Source organism: Aspergillus udagawae, assembly GCF_001078395.1.
Source record: "Aspergillus udagawae IFM 46973 DNA, scaffold_1, whole genome shotgun sequence".
Taxonomy (NCBI): Eukaryota; Fungi; Ascomycota; class Eurotiomycetes; order Eurotiales; family Aspergillaceae; genus Aspergillus; species Aspergillus udagawae.
In genome coordinates, this window is record NW_025091264.1 from 5,434,275 (window position 1) to 5,448,523 (window position 14,249).

A 14,249-nucleotide genomic window follows, 5' to 3' on the forward strand; every position below is an offset into this window, starting at 1 on the left:
CCAACGACCCATAGAAATAGCATTGGCGCTGGCAACTTGGTGTTACCACCCAGGAATTAGATCAGATAAAGTTGTAAAAGTGTCCATTCTCGTACTATCTAAATGAACGTCTGTATGCTGTCCACCTAGCATATTTTCAGGCGGAGACCAGCCCGATCAGTGCTAGGCCATCCGTCTCAACCATGTAGGGGGACTCTTTCCCCACTTCGCTATCTAAATACACGTGCGAGGGTGGAGTAGTTGAGGGAAAGACTATCCATGACTATGTATTACCATACTGGGTCTAGCTCGTATCGGGCATACTCTAGTCGTAAGACCAATCTTCAGCTCCAACGGTATACCCGTTTGATAGCTTTAGCCCCATTGGCAGACCGCGGGTGTACTTGTGAGTGTATGTTTGCCCGGTGCGTCTGGAGACTACCTCGTTGATGTGCATGTGCATATTATAACTGATACTAATCAGACTAGAGCGCTTCAAAAGGATTGTCAACTCACGCATTCATCTCTTCAATTGTCAATTTCCCCTGCTCACTCTTCACCACGTAAACTGGATTGTGAATGTTGCTGGAGAATCCTACATAGACATTAATGTGCATGCATGGGGGGTTTCTAAGGTACTTTTAACTTACCGATTCGCTCGTTGATATTGTGTGAGGCTCTCGCCGCTGCTGCCTGAACCTTGGTTGCTCTCGGGAGACGAACTGACTCATAGGTAGATAGTGACTCAAATACATCTCCCGTGAAGTATTTCTTGCTAAAAAGAATGCCCAGGGCAGCTGCGTCTTCAATGGCCATACAGGCCGCTTGGCTTTGGTGAGGCATCATCTGAATGTCAGTCAGTTTCAATGTTTGATCCCGCTAACCCGGATAATTCAAGACTGTGACATACTGGGTGAGCTGCATCACCTAGTAAGCAGACCATGTTTCTCGCAATATATGGATACGGTTCACTGCGAACAATCAGGCTCGTTGATTAAAGGCCAATTATGGGTTAGGCTAAACTCACTGCATCCATAGACGCCATGGCTGGATTTCTTTGCCAAGGGCCAAATGTTCGCGGACTTGCGTATCGAGTTGAGGGTACGGCGCCAGCAGCTCTTCCACCGGCCGGTCAGCTTCCCCCCAATGATGATTCACGTAGTCTCCTTTCTCCCGCGGAAAAAAGCAATAGTACGATAGCAACTTGCCCCCTCGGCATGGAGAGAGAACGATCTTGTCCCAGACCTCCCCATGGCCGCCCCAGAACTGCAGGGAGTTATCTTTAGAGAAGTCAGCAAGACCAGCAGCGATCGCGTCTTCAGTGACGACGTTTGCATGTAGGCAGCTAGACTCGGCGGGTCGCTTCTCAGGCCAGATATCGAGAATACCACGAACAGCGGATCCGATCCCATCCGCGCCGATAATGAGATCATGGTTGGCCATCTCTCCGTTCTCAAACTCAATCAAACCGGTATTGATATCGATGTTCTTGCACTGAGAAGAAACATTAGATCGGTTGTGGAAGGGCCTGGGGCAAGTAGGTGTGCTTATAGTGACTCTACACCTTACCTTGTGATTCATGAAGAGTTTCGCGGGCACCCCTTCGCCCTCCCCCAATGCTGAATCCTTCAACATTGTGTGCATACACTGCCGCTGAAACATGTAGTACACATATCCCCATCGTTCCTCGTAGTCATCCAGTTCATACTCAGTCAGGATCTTGCCCGTCGTCCAATCGCGGCTGATGAGCTTTCGTAGGATGACCCCATCGCCTTTAGCCACGTCTACGCCCCACTCATGTAGCCAGCGCGTACCGTTCGCTGCACAGGAAATAGAAGCACCGGCTTGACCAAGGAAATCGGCACGTTCGTAAATAGACACCTTGTGGCCGGCACGGCGCAGGGCGGTCGCCGCGGACATTCCTCCTATCCCGCCGCCAACAACGGCGATGTCTAACTGCCTCCAGTCAGGAGATGAATATGACCCCATGAAGACGCAATTGGTTAAAAGCAAGTTATGTAGTTTTCCCTTGGCAGGGAGGCGTTCTCTCAGGGTAGGGCGTTGTTGTAATATTGCTAGGTGCAAATGCCTGGTCAGGATCTTTCCATGATCGAATGTAGACATACGAGACGGTTGGGTGCGGGATAGCAACCGTGGAAGTGCCGTCAAAGTGTAGCTGCACCAAAATCACAAAGCATAGTATGTTAACGATGTCCTAGAAAATTTCAAAATTTCGACTATTACTTGTATGCTCTCAATCAATATCATCGGCCCCTCGGTGCTGTGCCTTAAATAGTCCAGACCATACTGGGGGCATGACAACCAGTCTTCCTGCAGCATAGACTGCATTAGCTTAGAATCTTCTAAGGTTATACAACATTGTCCTCGTATCTGGCGATTAGTGGAGAAGAGGAGGGCGGGCTGCTGTTATAAGAGGCGGGGGAGGAGGATTAACCTGATAGGAGCAGCTCCGATACAGGGCGAAGTGAGTTATTGACTTGGCAGTTGGATTAATCTCGCTATCTTAAGTCTCTAGTGACATCTCAATATTTCGTGTTGATACTGCGTGAATCATGTAGCGGTGCCGCCGTCTCTTATCTAGCTCGCTGATGAGTCTTACTCGGGTCTACCCGTGGATCTGCTAGGTTGATGGATAAACGAAATGCAAAACGTAACGTCTATATGTGACATAGGACAACAGACAGAACTGCTACTGATCACTACCTCTACAAAACGTGTGGTCTAACCGAGGCCGCTAGAATAGGCCGTTTCTAGGTGACTAGGGATTTCTTCTGTTGCCTCCCAGACAATTGTCATGAGAAGACAGTCCATTACGTTTGAAAATATGCCTGATACTTCGATACGCTCATTTCAAAGTTGGTGAAGGAATTTAGAAGACTGATGATATAAAGAATCAGCCAATATCTAGATGCTCTCCATACAAAGAGCACTCAACTATCTATCTAGCAGGCATGAATTTGATGTGATCCAGCTTAAGGAGTTTTTAAGAGTTGTCACGCCTAATTTTTCTGATAATTTTCCACTCTCCCATAGCTTATTTATAGCACCAGCATCACCGTTCCATCATGCACAACCATTTTCAATGGTCTCGTATAGATATTCTACCCTGAAAAGAACGCGGTCGGCACCAATTTCGGCAACGACCAGCTTCGGCGTTTGCTGTTAAGAAATGCCCACTCGTAGTGACCCATATTTTCTCTTTTAAAGTAGACATATACTGTTCGCAGGCATATGGATGTATCGCCCTTTTCATCGGCAATGGGCTTCTTAGCATCCTCGAGCCAGTGATTGATGCGTCTAAGTTCAAACAGTATGTATGTGCTTTCCGAAGTATCCAATAATAACTTTGAGTTAATGAAACTGACCAAACTCGCCGTTGGTAAACATGCCCAGCAAATGAAGACTGACTCCACTGGCAAATGAAAGGGGGGTTCAAAGAGGTATTTTCTCTTCGGCTAAAGTTGTCAAAAACAATGTCTGGTGGTAGGGGCCGGGTGGAGGTAGATTGGGATATCAAGTTTTACCACCAAGCGCTAGAAAGCATCATATGCTGGTTGATCATAAAAGTGATAAGTTTCTCCATTAGGCCCAGACCGGAAAGTCATTGAACATTGCGCCCTAAAAGTCTAATACATCGACAGATTGGCGTAGCTTCTGGCAAGCTTAGACAAGGTCGTGCATAGCCAATGCAGCAAAAGTCCCAAGCTTAGCTGGGTAGCCCTTTATCTGCTCATGAATCCAATTGTGGGCCTCAGTTACACAGCTTTCAGCTTTCACGAGGTTTCTAATGCCGGGATTCCGGGTGATGTCAATAAGACAACGGTACATTCAATTCTGTGAGCATCGGATAGGCGTAAGCGCTCATTGTTGATGTTATAAATCCGGCGCAAAGAACGCTCACGATCAACTGTGTTAATGTAGCTGGCCGCTGGTGACTTGGATTTGGCCCCCTTCAGGGTAATCTTACGGAATATCGTAACTTCCATGTATAAGCGTATTCCAAAACAAAACAGTTATAGAACTAACTTTCCTAATTATGGGCGTGGTAACTCTGACTCGCCTTCACACAATCAAGGATCAGCTTAGGCGATTTAGATGCAGCCATGACATTCCGAAGTTCTTCACCGACTTTTACAGTGACTTTATGATGAGCATGAGCCTAAACTTTGTGACATCTCTTTGTGTAACCACATGACCTACTATCGACTCTTGACGTGGCCGGGAACAGAGCAACTAACCCCTCTTTTGCGACCTATCCAGAATTTAGTCGAATAATCAGTACAAGGCTTTCCTCTACAGGGTGACCATATACGTGAGCAAATGTCCATAAATTGCTTTAAGTTGAGCGGAAACGTCGGCGGAGATTTAAATCGGGTGCCAACATTCCAAATAGACGGTGACCTCGAGTGCTTCAAGTGACAATAAGTGTCTCGATTTTTAGCCCCTAACAGATATATTCGACCTTGTTACATACACTGAGCCTCCCTGCAACATAATTGCCTACATCTGCAGCAGTACACCAGGTCTGTATACCACACTGTTTCGTAGTTTGATCGCACCTGAGTGCTTATTTATGAGCAGTATGCCAGCCCAGAGAACAGAGCAAGGCCAATCCCCTATCGATGTATCTTTCGCTACCGAGCCGAACGACATCGAAGCGGTTCCCACGCTACTAAAGGAGATTACACAATCTTTTGATATGTTTACTACTAGCAATGTAGGCCGAAAAGACTTACTTGCCAAATGCCGCACCTTGGTTCAAGCCCTGGAGACTCCCCGAGAGACCATGGTTTATCATTGTTGGGCACTGGTAAGTACCACGTAGTCAGTGCGTGGCAGATAAAAATGGATTAACTACCAGATAGACTGGTGCAATTGCCGGCCTCAATTTCGGTGTGGACTCAGGGTTGTGGACACTCATGGCGCAAAACGGCGACAAGCCACAAAAAGTCGGCGAGTTGGCAGTGAAGCTTGGGATTGACCATGTACTTCTGAGTATGTTTCACGGTAGCTCATCTGGCCAGTCTGACTAACACCCTATGAGGTCGTCTGATGCGACACCTCAGTGCCATGGGGTATCTCATCGAGATTGGTGTGGACGAGTACAGGTTGACGAATTACACGAGGGCGATGAGCATTCCGGTGATTGGAAATGGCTACCTCGCCATGTAAGCACAATCTCTCAGCCCGAATGCTTTCCCTGTAGCTGCTCACATCCACAGGCTCTCGTGCACAAGTGCAGGTCCCATGAGGTTTCACGAGTTCTCCCGAAAGCGAGGCTGGGTGAATCCCACGGATGCGAAAGACACGGCAATGATGTACGCCTACGGAACCAGCATGGATACTTTTGCGTGGCAGCAATCTCTGGGTTATGGTACACATTTTAATGACCACATGAGCGGCTATGCCCTTGGTTCTTTGCCTTGGATGGCCCCTAGTTTCTATCCAGTGAAAGAGAAACTGATCGACGGTGCTAATACTGACCCAGAAGCTCCGTTTCTCGTCGATATTGGCGGCAACGTGGGCCATGACTTGGAGCTATTTCACAGATTTTACCCCAGGGTCCCAGGAAAGCTGATCCTTCAAGATTTACCCGTGGTCATAGGCCAAATTCGGAACTTAGACCCCGCTATTCTCCGTATGGAGTACGACTTCCATACGAAACAGCCCGTCAATGGTAAGGCCCCTGTGGCACCACAACCTCTTTTTCTGGAAGGCGAAAATACATACTCACACAATTAGGCGCCCGAGCATATTATATGCATAATTGTTTGCATGACTGGCCAGACGATGTATGCGAACGCATCCTTGCGCAAGTCAAAGCTGCCATGAAGCCCGGATACAGCAGGCTATTGATTCACGAGCATGTGATACCGGAGACAGGTGCCTACTGGGAAGCCACAGCACTCGACATGGTCATGTTGACACTCCTGTCTGCTCATGAACGCACCCGCGCAGCTTGGTATAACCTCATTGAAACGGGGGCAGGCCTTAATATCAATAAGATTTGGAGCGGTGGAAAGGGTTCCCAGAGTCTGATTGAATGTGAACTGCCAATTAATTGAGCCTATATAGGGAGTCATGGGTTCAGGTCAACACCACAAGCATGGCTAATCTTAATGAAACCATTTATTTAGCTTCTGAAACCAGGCAAGATGGCGAGACCACTCAAGGTGCATATTAAACGCGTTCCGCCAACATTATTAGCTCGCCTTATGCAGCGAGATCTTTCTCCGCTAGAAGCAAGACATCAGCTGTATTACCATATATTTAAGCTGGAGATACTTCACTAATTAATGACTTGGTCAAAGGATGCAAACAGCATAGCAGATAGGATTTGGCCTCCACCTACTTACTATATGAGTTTATTCTGCCTTCTTATAATAGATAACTTCTTAAGTAATACATCCATAGTGATCCTAAAGTTCTCTAAGAGAAATGACTACTCCATTTAATGATGAAATAGTTAGCCAGCGGCCAAAAACGGCTACACTTGACGCCGTTTTGCGAGTCTAACTAATACTTGGTGTCCTTGGCGTCACGTGCAATAACTGCACGCCCCTAGGATTTAACACCACGGCCCAATACTCATTGGTGTTTCCCTGCATTTGGAGTTAGTTGGAACTTGGCAGAAGTCACGTGTGTGGCAAATGCGCATCGTATATATAAAATTATAAATACAACAAATGGTTTGGGCCAATCTTTTTGCAAAGGTATTGGAAGATAGAGTGTGAATGATGATGTTGCGAGAACTATGTGACACCTGCTTGGATTTTAGTAATATTACGAAGTGAATAACCATGTATATCTAGTTCATTTTATTTAATATAGTATGAAAAAAGGATCTAGGGGTTGGTAATGGAGTCGGAGAGTCGTCTAGGATCGATTTTGAATACTGGCACCCTTCCCGTTTTGCAGCCGATACTGATAGCCGATACTGTAGTGTCGATGGTATACGGCCGGTACTCATGGGGTAGCCATAACAGATTCGCTGTGTCCCAGGTGATACACGCACGATCAGAACTAATGCCACATCTGCGGAATGCCGGCGCTTCGGAACTATGTTCAGCGGGTATGGCAAGTGAAACCAAGGATAAGCGCATAGTTCCGCGGTCAAGTTCAACGTATGAGTTGGTGCGACAGAAAGATTTTACCCTGGTTATCCCTCCAGCATTAACCGTTTGCAGGCAATGGCTGCTGGCGGCATCCCAGATCTTGACAGTCCAATCATCCGAGGCAGAGGCGACCAGCTTGGAATCATAAGAGAAGGCCACAGATTTGACCGAGCCAGTATTGCCCTTGAGCTTCTGCAGGCAATGGCCGCTGGTGGCATCCCAGATCTTGACAGTCCCATCAGTTAAGGCAGAGGCGATCAGCTTAGAATTATGTGAGAAGACTGCAGAGTTACAGTAGTTTTCGAAATCAGTTTGACCTTTATTGAATTATATGACCGCTTACCCGATTAGGAAGACATACGAATTGGCTTAGCACTGCCACCCTTGGCCGAATATTCGATAGTATTTGATCGTTTGAATAGCTTCAAATTCTACCGCTATCGAGAGGCATAAATAGGAGCTAGATAGTCATTCATTTAGAAGAACCAGACCTTCATTGACTTTCAATTGGCCATATAAATTACTAGTGATCCATGAATGTTACTAGCTTAGCGAATTCAACAACCTTTAACTCTTTCGATTTGATTTCCGAAGAATAAATCCGAAATACGCTAATCCTGTTTAGGGTAACCGCTCTATCAGTTAGGCAGAACTATGGTGGTAATGACTATACCTTATTCAGGAACGTATGTATTGTAATAAACCTGCAATGGATACATCGAATCTCCTCGAACACCTTGGTAGATCTAGCGATCTGGCAAGATCGTCTGCTATATCCCACCGTTCTCACCGCTTCCGAAATTAGTTCTAAACATGACTAGGCCACCTCTCCCCGACAGCATCCCCGAGCACGTAAAACTGTTACTATTTAGCCAAGGACCTTGGCAATGGCATCTGCGCAAAGGGCTGCGGCTCTTGAAGAGCTTGCATCTTTGATCTTAGGCATCAACCAATCTTCTCCAACTCGCGTCGCAATCGACGGGCGAACAGCATCTGGGAAAACTACGCTTGCCGATGAGCTTTCAAAGATCCTCTCAGTCAAAGGAAGGAACGTTATTCGTACTTCAATCGACGGATTTCATAGACCCAAGATCGAACGCTATGCGCGCGGCCGTTTCTCCGCTGAGGGTTATTACTATGATGCGCGTGATCTTCAGGCTATCAACACCCTTCTCCTCTCCCCGTTGGGACCAGATGGTGATCGACGTTATCGCACGGCATCGTTTGACCTTGATAAGGATGAGCCTATTGAACAACGACCGCACCTCGCCGCAAATAATGCTATACTTCTTGTGGATGGCACCTTCCTCCAGCGACCAGAACTGCGTGATGGTTGGGATTTGACTATTTTTGTTGAAACCTCAGAGCAAGTTTCAGAGCAACGAGGTATACATCGAGATGCTAGCCATTTGGGAGGACTAGAGGCCGCACGGCAGCTCTATGCAATGCGGTATCGGCCCGCTTTTAATATCTATGATGGCCTATGCCAGCCATCCTCCCTCGCCGATGCAATTTTCAACAACGACAACTTTGATCAGCCTACGCTCAAGCTTCGAGATGGACAATTACCGCACTAGTGGGCCTGGTTGTTTTGACGATTGACACATAATTCGTCTCCCTATCGCGGCTCCGTCGTGTGATGTGGGGTTCTCTAACGCCAGCTCGCTTAAGATACCGTCTGTGCCTTAAGGTTTTATTGCACCGGCGCCTGTGTGCAGTGCATGTTCGTGGCTAGAACTAGAAAAAGGGACTTCGATTCTAAGTTTCATCCAACCACTCCTGATTTCAACTCATAAATTGCAAAACAATGTCCTGTGATATCTCGCACGAGCGGCGAGGCACACTGGGGCTCGACCAGGAGCGTGAAGATGAACGAGAGTAAGGAATCGTAGAGAGCGATTGACTGGCATTTGAACTGCTTATGCTGTCCCTTGAGCGGGCGACAATATCCATAGCGACGGGAATTTATAGTAGAAGCGGGCAATGTAGCCTAGTAACGGTGTCGTGCGCGGAGTCCACGGTTGCCATACTAATTAGGGCCGACCACAAGGTCCGCTGACCGCAATTCTGGGAGTCCACAGTCAGAGTCTATATCCACTCCCTCTCTAAGTGATAGGAGTCTATATCTACTCTATTTCTGGGAGTCTATATCTACTCTCTTGGATAATCCAGTAGCCTTTATCTTTGCTGTGGTAGATCCCTTAGGTCTTACTAGTCCCCTAGCTCCCTTAATTTCTGATCCCCCAGGTCCCTCTGGTTACATTATCACGTCTTCCACCAGTGTTGAGACAGGGGTCTGTTTAGACAGTAGGGTAGAGGCACTTTGTATGGTGGTGGAATCTGAGCTGCTACTCTTAGTATCCTAGTGGAAGTTCTGCAGGTATAATGGGATGTGATGGTATCACTAATGGTAGCAGGATGCTGCTTATATCTTATCTACCTCTTCTGTGTACTTCTTGCACCCTTTAGACTAGGCAGCATATGCATCCCTGTAGTTAGCGCACTTTTAAGACCCCTGGTCAGTAGATGACTGCTAAGGGTAGTTATAGGTCTTATAGCTACCTGCGCAGAGGCTATAGGTTATTCTATTAGAACAGATGCTTCCTATATAGCTATATTACTGATAGTTGAAGCACCAGTAGATGCGAGCAGACTAGTCATATAAGACTATGGTCAAAATTATAGAATCCCAGATGGTCCCATTATTAATTGCTTTGTTGGTAGCTTAGGGGGTTGAAAACTTAATTACTAAAGTAGAGAACTTCTTATTAGTTAGGTGGTTAGTAAGCTAGGTGATATAGATAATGCATACAGCATTACTATCACCCCAGGCATGGCAGTTCTCTATAAGTAACTAGTTAGTCACCTGCTTTACCTCCTAGGGAACGCCCAGATCACTAATAGACTTGACCTAGACGTTGTGAACCAGCATGCCCCAGGTAGGAAGGCGGACAATCGCACCCTAGTAGAATGACTTAGCCTAAGAAAGATGGCAGTGTGCAATCTCTACTTCCTGGGTAGTACAGAGGCTAAGGCTCAAGTTACCTGACTAGAGTTGCATAACCGAACCGCTAAAATTGAATCCGACCCTCACCGAACTCACAGCAGTGAGGGTTCGGTTTATAGGCTAGGGAATCGCGCCGGTTTTGGTTTCCATAGTATAAAACCGATTTGAGTTCGGTTAAAACCATTAGTTACAGATTTTGCGGTTTTATCAGATTCAACTAACTAATCCACACTGTTTTAGATAAAAATCACTAATTTCTGGGATTTCCCTAATAAAATTAATATCACTAAATAGCCCTAAATCTAGGCTATCTAAATATATAAATATCAATTCAGAATACCTAGTGGTTGCTGAGATATAAGGGAATAATCATTTCTATCATAGGTTAGTATGAAAGTGGTGGTGGTTTATATATATACATAACTGATGGTTGACACCTATTATGGTTTAGAAATGATTTTTTTACTACCACCCATTCAACCCTATAGATATTGAATCAATATTTTAGATATAGATTATTATGATGATAAATACTATATATTCCATATAAAAATATTAATTTTCTATGGGTATAGTGATATTATGGTAGATAGTATAGCAGTTAATGATCATTTAAAATTTTAAAATAACTAAAATTCACTGAATGATAGTGGTTTAACCCGCCTGAAATCGAACCGAATCTAACTATGGTTAGTTAGTACAGGCCTAGCTAGGCCTATCTAGGCCTAGTGGCCGGTTTTTACGGTTAAACTCGAACCAAATCGGAATGGATCAGGTTTGGTTCCGATTTCTAAAATTTGGACTCGAAACCGCAGTGGTTCGGTTCCAACTAGGGTTGGACTCGCCCGAACTCGGACCGAATGCAACTCTAAGCCAGATTGCGAACCAGGATAGTCGAATTGGTGGTCGTGTGGTTCCCATTCAGAAGCGGCGTAGTGAACTTGGCCGAGCCAGCGAACTTGGTGGAACCCGAGAATGACAGGCACGTCGCGTTTGGCGGCAAGTACAAGGAAAGAAAAGCAAGGCTGGTCTAGATCCTAGATCCAACATAAACAAAAGTATACATCTACAAGAGCGCAAACCCAACAACTCCGAAAGCAGCTAGGAAGCAAGTACAGCCAACTGCTGAGCGCCATTCTCCTCAGCAGGACAGTCTTCAGGCGGGTTAGGGTTTTTCAGACGATCGCAGAGCAGTTTCTGGTGAACGGCGGCCATACTGGCCTCGGTATCCGCGTCGATAGCGACGCGACAGGGGTCCGGGGTAGTGCGCGTGGCACTAGCAGTCGAGTTGGCCGTAACGACGCAAGTGTCGCGGCCCGCGGTGTTGACACCTGGGGGCGAATGCATAGTTGTGTCGGTAACATTGATCGCAACCGCGTTCCTGTCCTCGGGGCAGGTGGCGTTGGCGGTCGCTGCGACGAGATCCACTTTTTTGGGGGGGGAATCATCGATGGTGAAGTGCTGCCACCAGGAGTAGTAGTGTTCAAAGACCCCGTCGTGTTCACCGCCATTGGCCAGCGCCTCCTCGTCGCAGCTTTGCCAGTAGAGCTCCCAGGCCACGATCCAATTTCCCGTGGTGTTGAGGTCCCGGACGTACTTGTATGCCAGGTAAGGGCCTGCGCTGCTGGACCAGTTCGCCCAGCGCAGATCGTGGTTTAGGGTGGTCTGATTGTTTCTGTTATTGTCCTTGCGGATGTCGTAGGAGATGCGGAGGTTGAGGAGTTCTGCACTCTGCGGGTTCTGCACAGCAAAGATGATAGGGAATGAGTCGGCTGGTGAATATGTTTCATTGCGAGGGAAGACCAAGTCTACTTCGACTGCGTGCGCAGTTGCGACTATGGCGCCTAGAAATCCGAGCCACCTCACTTGGGGAATGTGCATGGCTAAGGGGTTCGACGGGGCAGGGATTGAATTTCACGAGTTTGATTAAGTGGAATGCCGAGGTCGGAAACGAGAAAAAAGGGTCTTGTTCACTCTGAGAACGGCGAGGATCTAGCAAGCACCCAACAATTAGGCGGGCAAGGCGAATGAGGATATTTGTAATGAACGTATGTTGGCAGAGGAAATAAAATAGGGGCACTAGGCGGCTAATCTCCCAACCCCTGGCGCCGAGGCTACTCGAGTCATGCACTACCTGCTAACAGTACCTTAGATACCGCAGGTAAGGCTGAATCCCCGCATCCCTCCAATTTAAACATCGAAACCGTGAGATTGCGCGCCAAGAATGGGTGCCAAGGAGCTAAGACGACCTAAACAAAAGAATGGTCGTTTTGACTGCCAAGGCTTGGCGCTGCGGGCGGAGGTACACTGCAGCGTTACACTCATTCATTAGCCCTGCATGGACTTTGCGAGCTTGGCTCCTTGAGGTCCATCGCCCAATCCGCGCATAATGGTTCCTGACTTGTGTATCTTGCTTCACCGGGAACTAATTTTACGGAGTAGTAGTTGGGGCATCCGATGCTCTGAGCATTGGCAAGTGTTATGAGGCGTGTGTGATCAATGCATGTTTCCCACTTTACGATACGGGGTCCACCGTCAGGCGTTCCGTCTACATCCAGTATACCCACTTTTCAGGATAGTTATCTACACTGCATGAATACAGGACTAGTATTATAATAATTAGTCTGACATCATAGAGCTTCAGCTACTGCAAAGTTAGTAGGCGAGTGAAATGAACCACAAGGTGTGGGTGTGTAGGTACACTTGAGTTTGGCCAGAGGTCAGCGGAAGCCGTGGCGCCCTTGACAGTGCTATATAGATCAGAATATAATCGTAGTAGGTTATTAATCATTCCCTCATTCTCTCAGGGTCCTTCCTCCGCAGGCGATTATCGATTGCTTATACAGTAGCCCCTCGGTCACACCCACACTTCCCCTACAGACTCAAGGTCCACATACAGGAGAATACAGCTCACACACCTCGCCACCGCCGGGGTCATGCCAGGCCTAGCATGTGCGCTCTCCCGCCGCGCTGTTGAGTGCTCCTTCACCACAAGTGCTGTCAAGGGTGATACCTGCGAGAACTTTGCCAGCACTTGGGGACTGTCCGTCGACGTCTCCAGTGGCTGAACCCCGGTATCACCTGCCCAGGTCTTCATACGAGCAAGTAGTACTGCGTGATCGGCACCGTCACTGACGATGGCCCGGACATCACGCTCACGACGACAACGTCCACCACCACCAGGGCCACCACCACCACCTCATCCGCTCCGAGCCTCCGACAAACTCCCCCACCATGCCGGGCATTTCAGAGAATTGCGATGGCTTCTACAAGATCTCCTCCGGCGATCAGTGTGACACGATCGCCAAGGCGCGCGGTATCAGCATGGCTAAGCTCAAGAGCAGGAACAGTGCGATTAATGATGCTACGATCCGGCCGGCCTTTACATCTCCTTCTGCCAAGTCGCTGGGTTTGACGGCCATTGGTTGTAATTACCACGGAGTCATGAAGTTAGAGCCATAAGGTCAACGACTGCCTTGAAGCTGGCCATGCGGCTAAATATATAGCGCGCAGTGCTTGTCATAATTATGTTGAACAGAGAGCTTACTTAATGCAGTGAATGAGGATGCTTGTTAAGTATGTACAAAGGACTGCTCCACCCAGCAATTTTTGATGGTAAATGCCGAAGACAATCTGACTCTGTTGGTCTCTAAACGATCAAAGGAACTCTTGCAAGAAAAACCCGCCGGTCATGCGCCGGGGGATGCAGGCATTTCAGCAGGGTGTGACAACCCACTTTTGGTTACCCAAACTCCTCCGAAGGGTGAGGTCACCTGTAACCTGTGTAAATCAAAAGCCAACAACATCAAGACACCGCCATCGACCTTTCCGTAAAAGGATTGTAATCAGTGTAGATCTCTGTGGCAGGAAGGCTCATAAGCCTACATTATTTCCAAACCCTGATGCCAAGGCGCTAATAGATTTCTTAGGCCACTTAAGGTTAGCCAGTGATCGACATATTTTAAGCATAAGGAAACGGCACGAACCGGAACCGACTCAACTGACATATTGACATATCGGGGTTTGGTATTATCAAAACTCAAATTACACAGCTACCTCACTTCGCCCACCTCCGGTCGACTCTAATTTTCAAAAATTGCCTTTCTTCAACCAACTGGGTGCACACC

General features: G+C 47.3%; 5 protein-coding genes across 5 annotated transcripts; 3 read left to right on the plus strand and 2 right to left on the minus strand.

Annotated features, from left to right (window-relative positions):
- Positions 1-304: 304 nt before the first annotated feature.
- Positions 305-1,968, minus strand: Aud_001792 (FAD-dependent oxidoreductase; the record flags this gene model as incomplete). The annotated part of the gene is made up of 6 exons (XM_043287281.1): positions 305-449; positions 496-574; positions 630-825; positions 890-950; positions 1,007-1,473; positions 1,549-1,968. 6 exons carry the CDS (start codon positions 1,966-1,968, stop codon positions 305-307), a joined length of 1,368 nt encoding a protein of 455 aa, XP_043143216.1.
- Positions 1,969-4,582: 2,614 nt separating this feature from the next.
- Aud_001793 (uncharacterized protein) lies at positions 4,583-6,065 on the plus strand (the record flags this gene model as incomplete). The annotated part of the gene is made up of 5 exons (XM_043287282.1): positions 4,583-4,810; positions 4,866-4,995; positions 5,045-5,168; positions 5,223-5,677; positions 5,743-6,065. 5 exons carry the CDS (start codon positions 4,583-4,585, stop codon positions 6,063-6,065), a joined length of 1,260 nt encoding a protein of 419 aa, XP_043143217.1.
- Positions 6,066-8,002: 1,937 nt separating this feature from the next.
- Positions 8,003-8,692, plus strand: Aud_001794 (uncharacterized protein; the record flags this gene model as incomplete). The annotated part of the gene is made up of 1 exon (XM_043287283.1): positions 8,003-8,692. The coding sequence occupies one exon, from the start codon at positions 8,003-8,005 to the stop codon at positions 8,690-8,692; it is 690 nt and encodes a 229-aa protein (XP_043143218.1).
- A 2,531-nt stretch (positions 8,693-11,223) lies between these two features.
- On the minus strand, positions 11,224-12,003 carry Aud_001795 (uncharacterized protein; the record flags this gene model as incomplete). The annotated part of the gene is made up of 1 exon (XM_043287284.1): positions 11,224-12,003. One exon carries the CDS (start codon positions 12,001-12,003, stop codon positions 11,224-11,226), a length of 780 nt encoding a protein of 259 aa, XP_043143219.1.
- A 1,353-nt stretch (positions 12,004-13,356) lies between these two features.
- Positions 13,357-13,584, plus strand: Aud_001796 (LysM peptidoglycan-binding domain-containing protein; the record flags this gene model as incomplete). The annotated part of the gene is made up of 1 exon (XM_043287285.1): positions 13,357-13,584. One exon carries the CDS (start codon positions 13,357-13,359, stop codon positions 13,582-13,584), a length of 228 nt encoding a protein of 75 aa, XP_043143220.1.
- Positions 13,585-14,249: the final 665 nt, after the last annotated feature.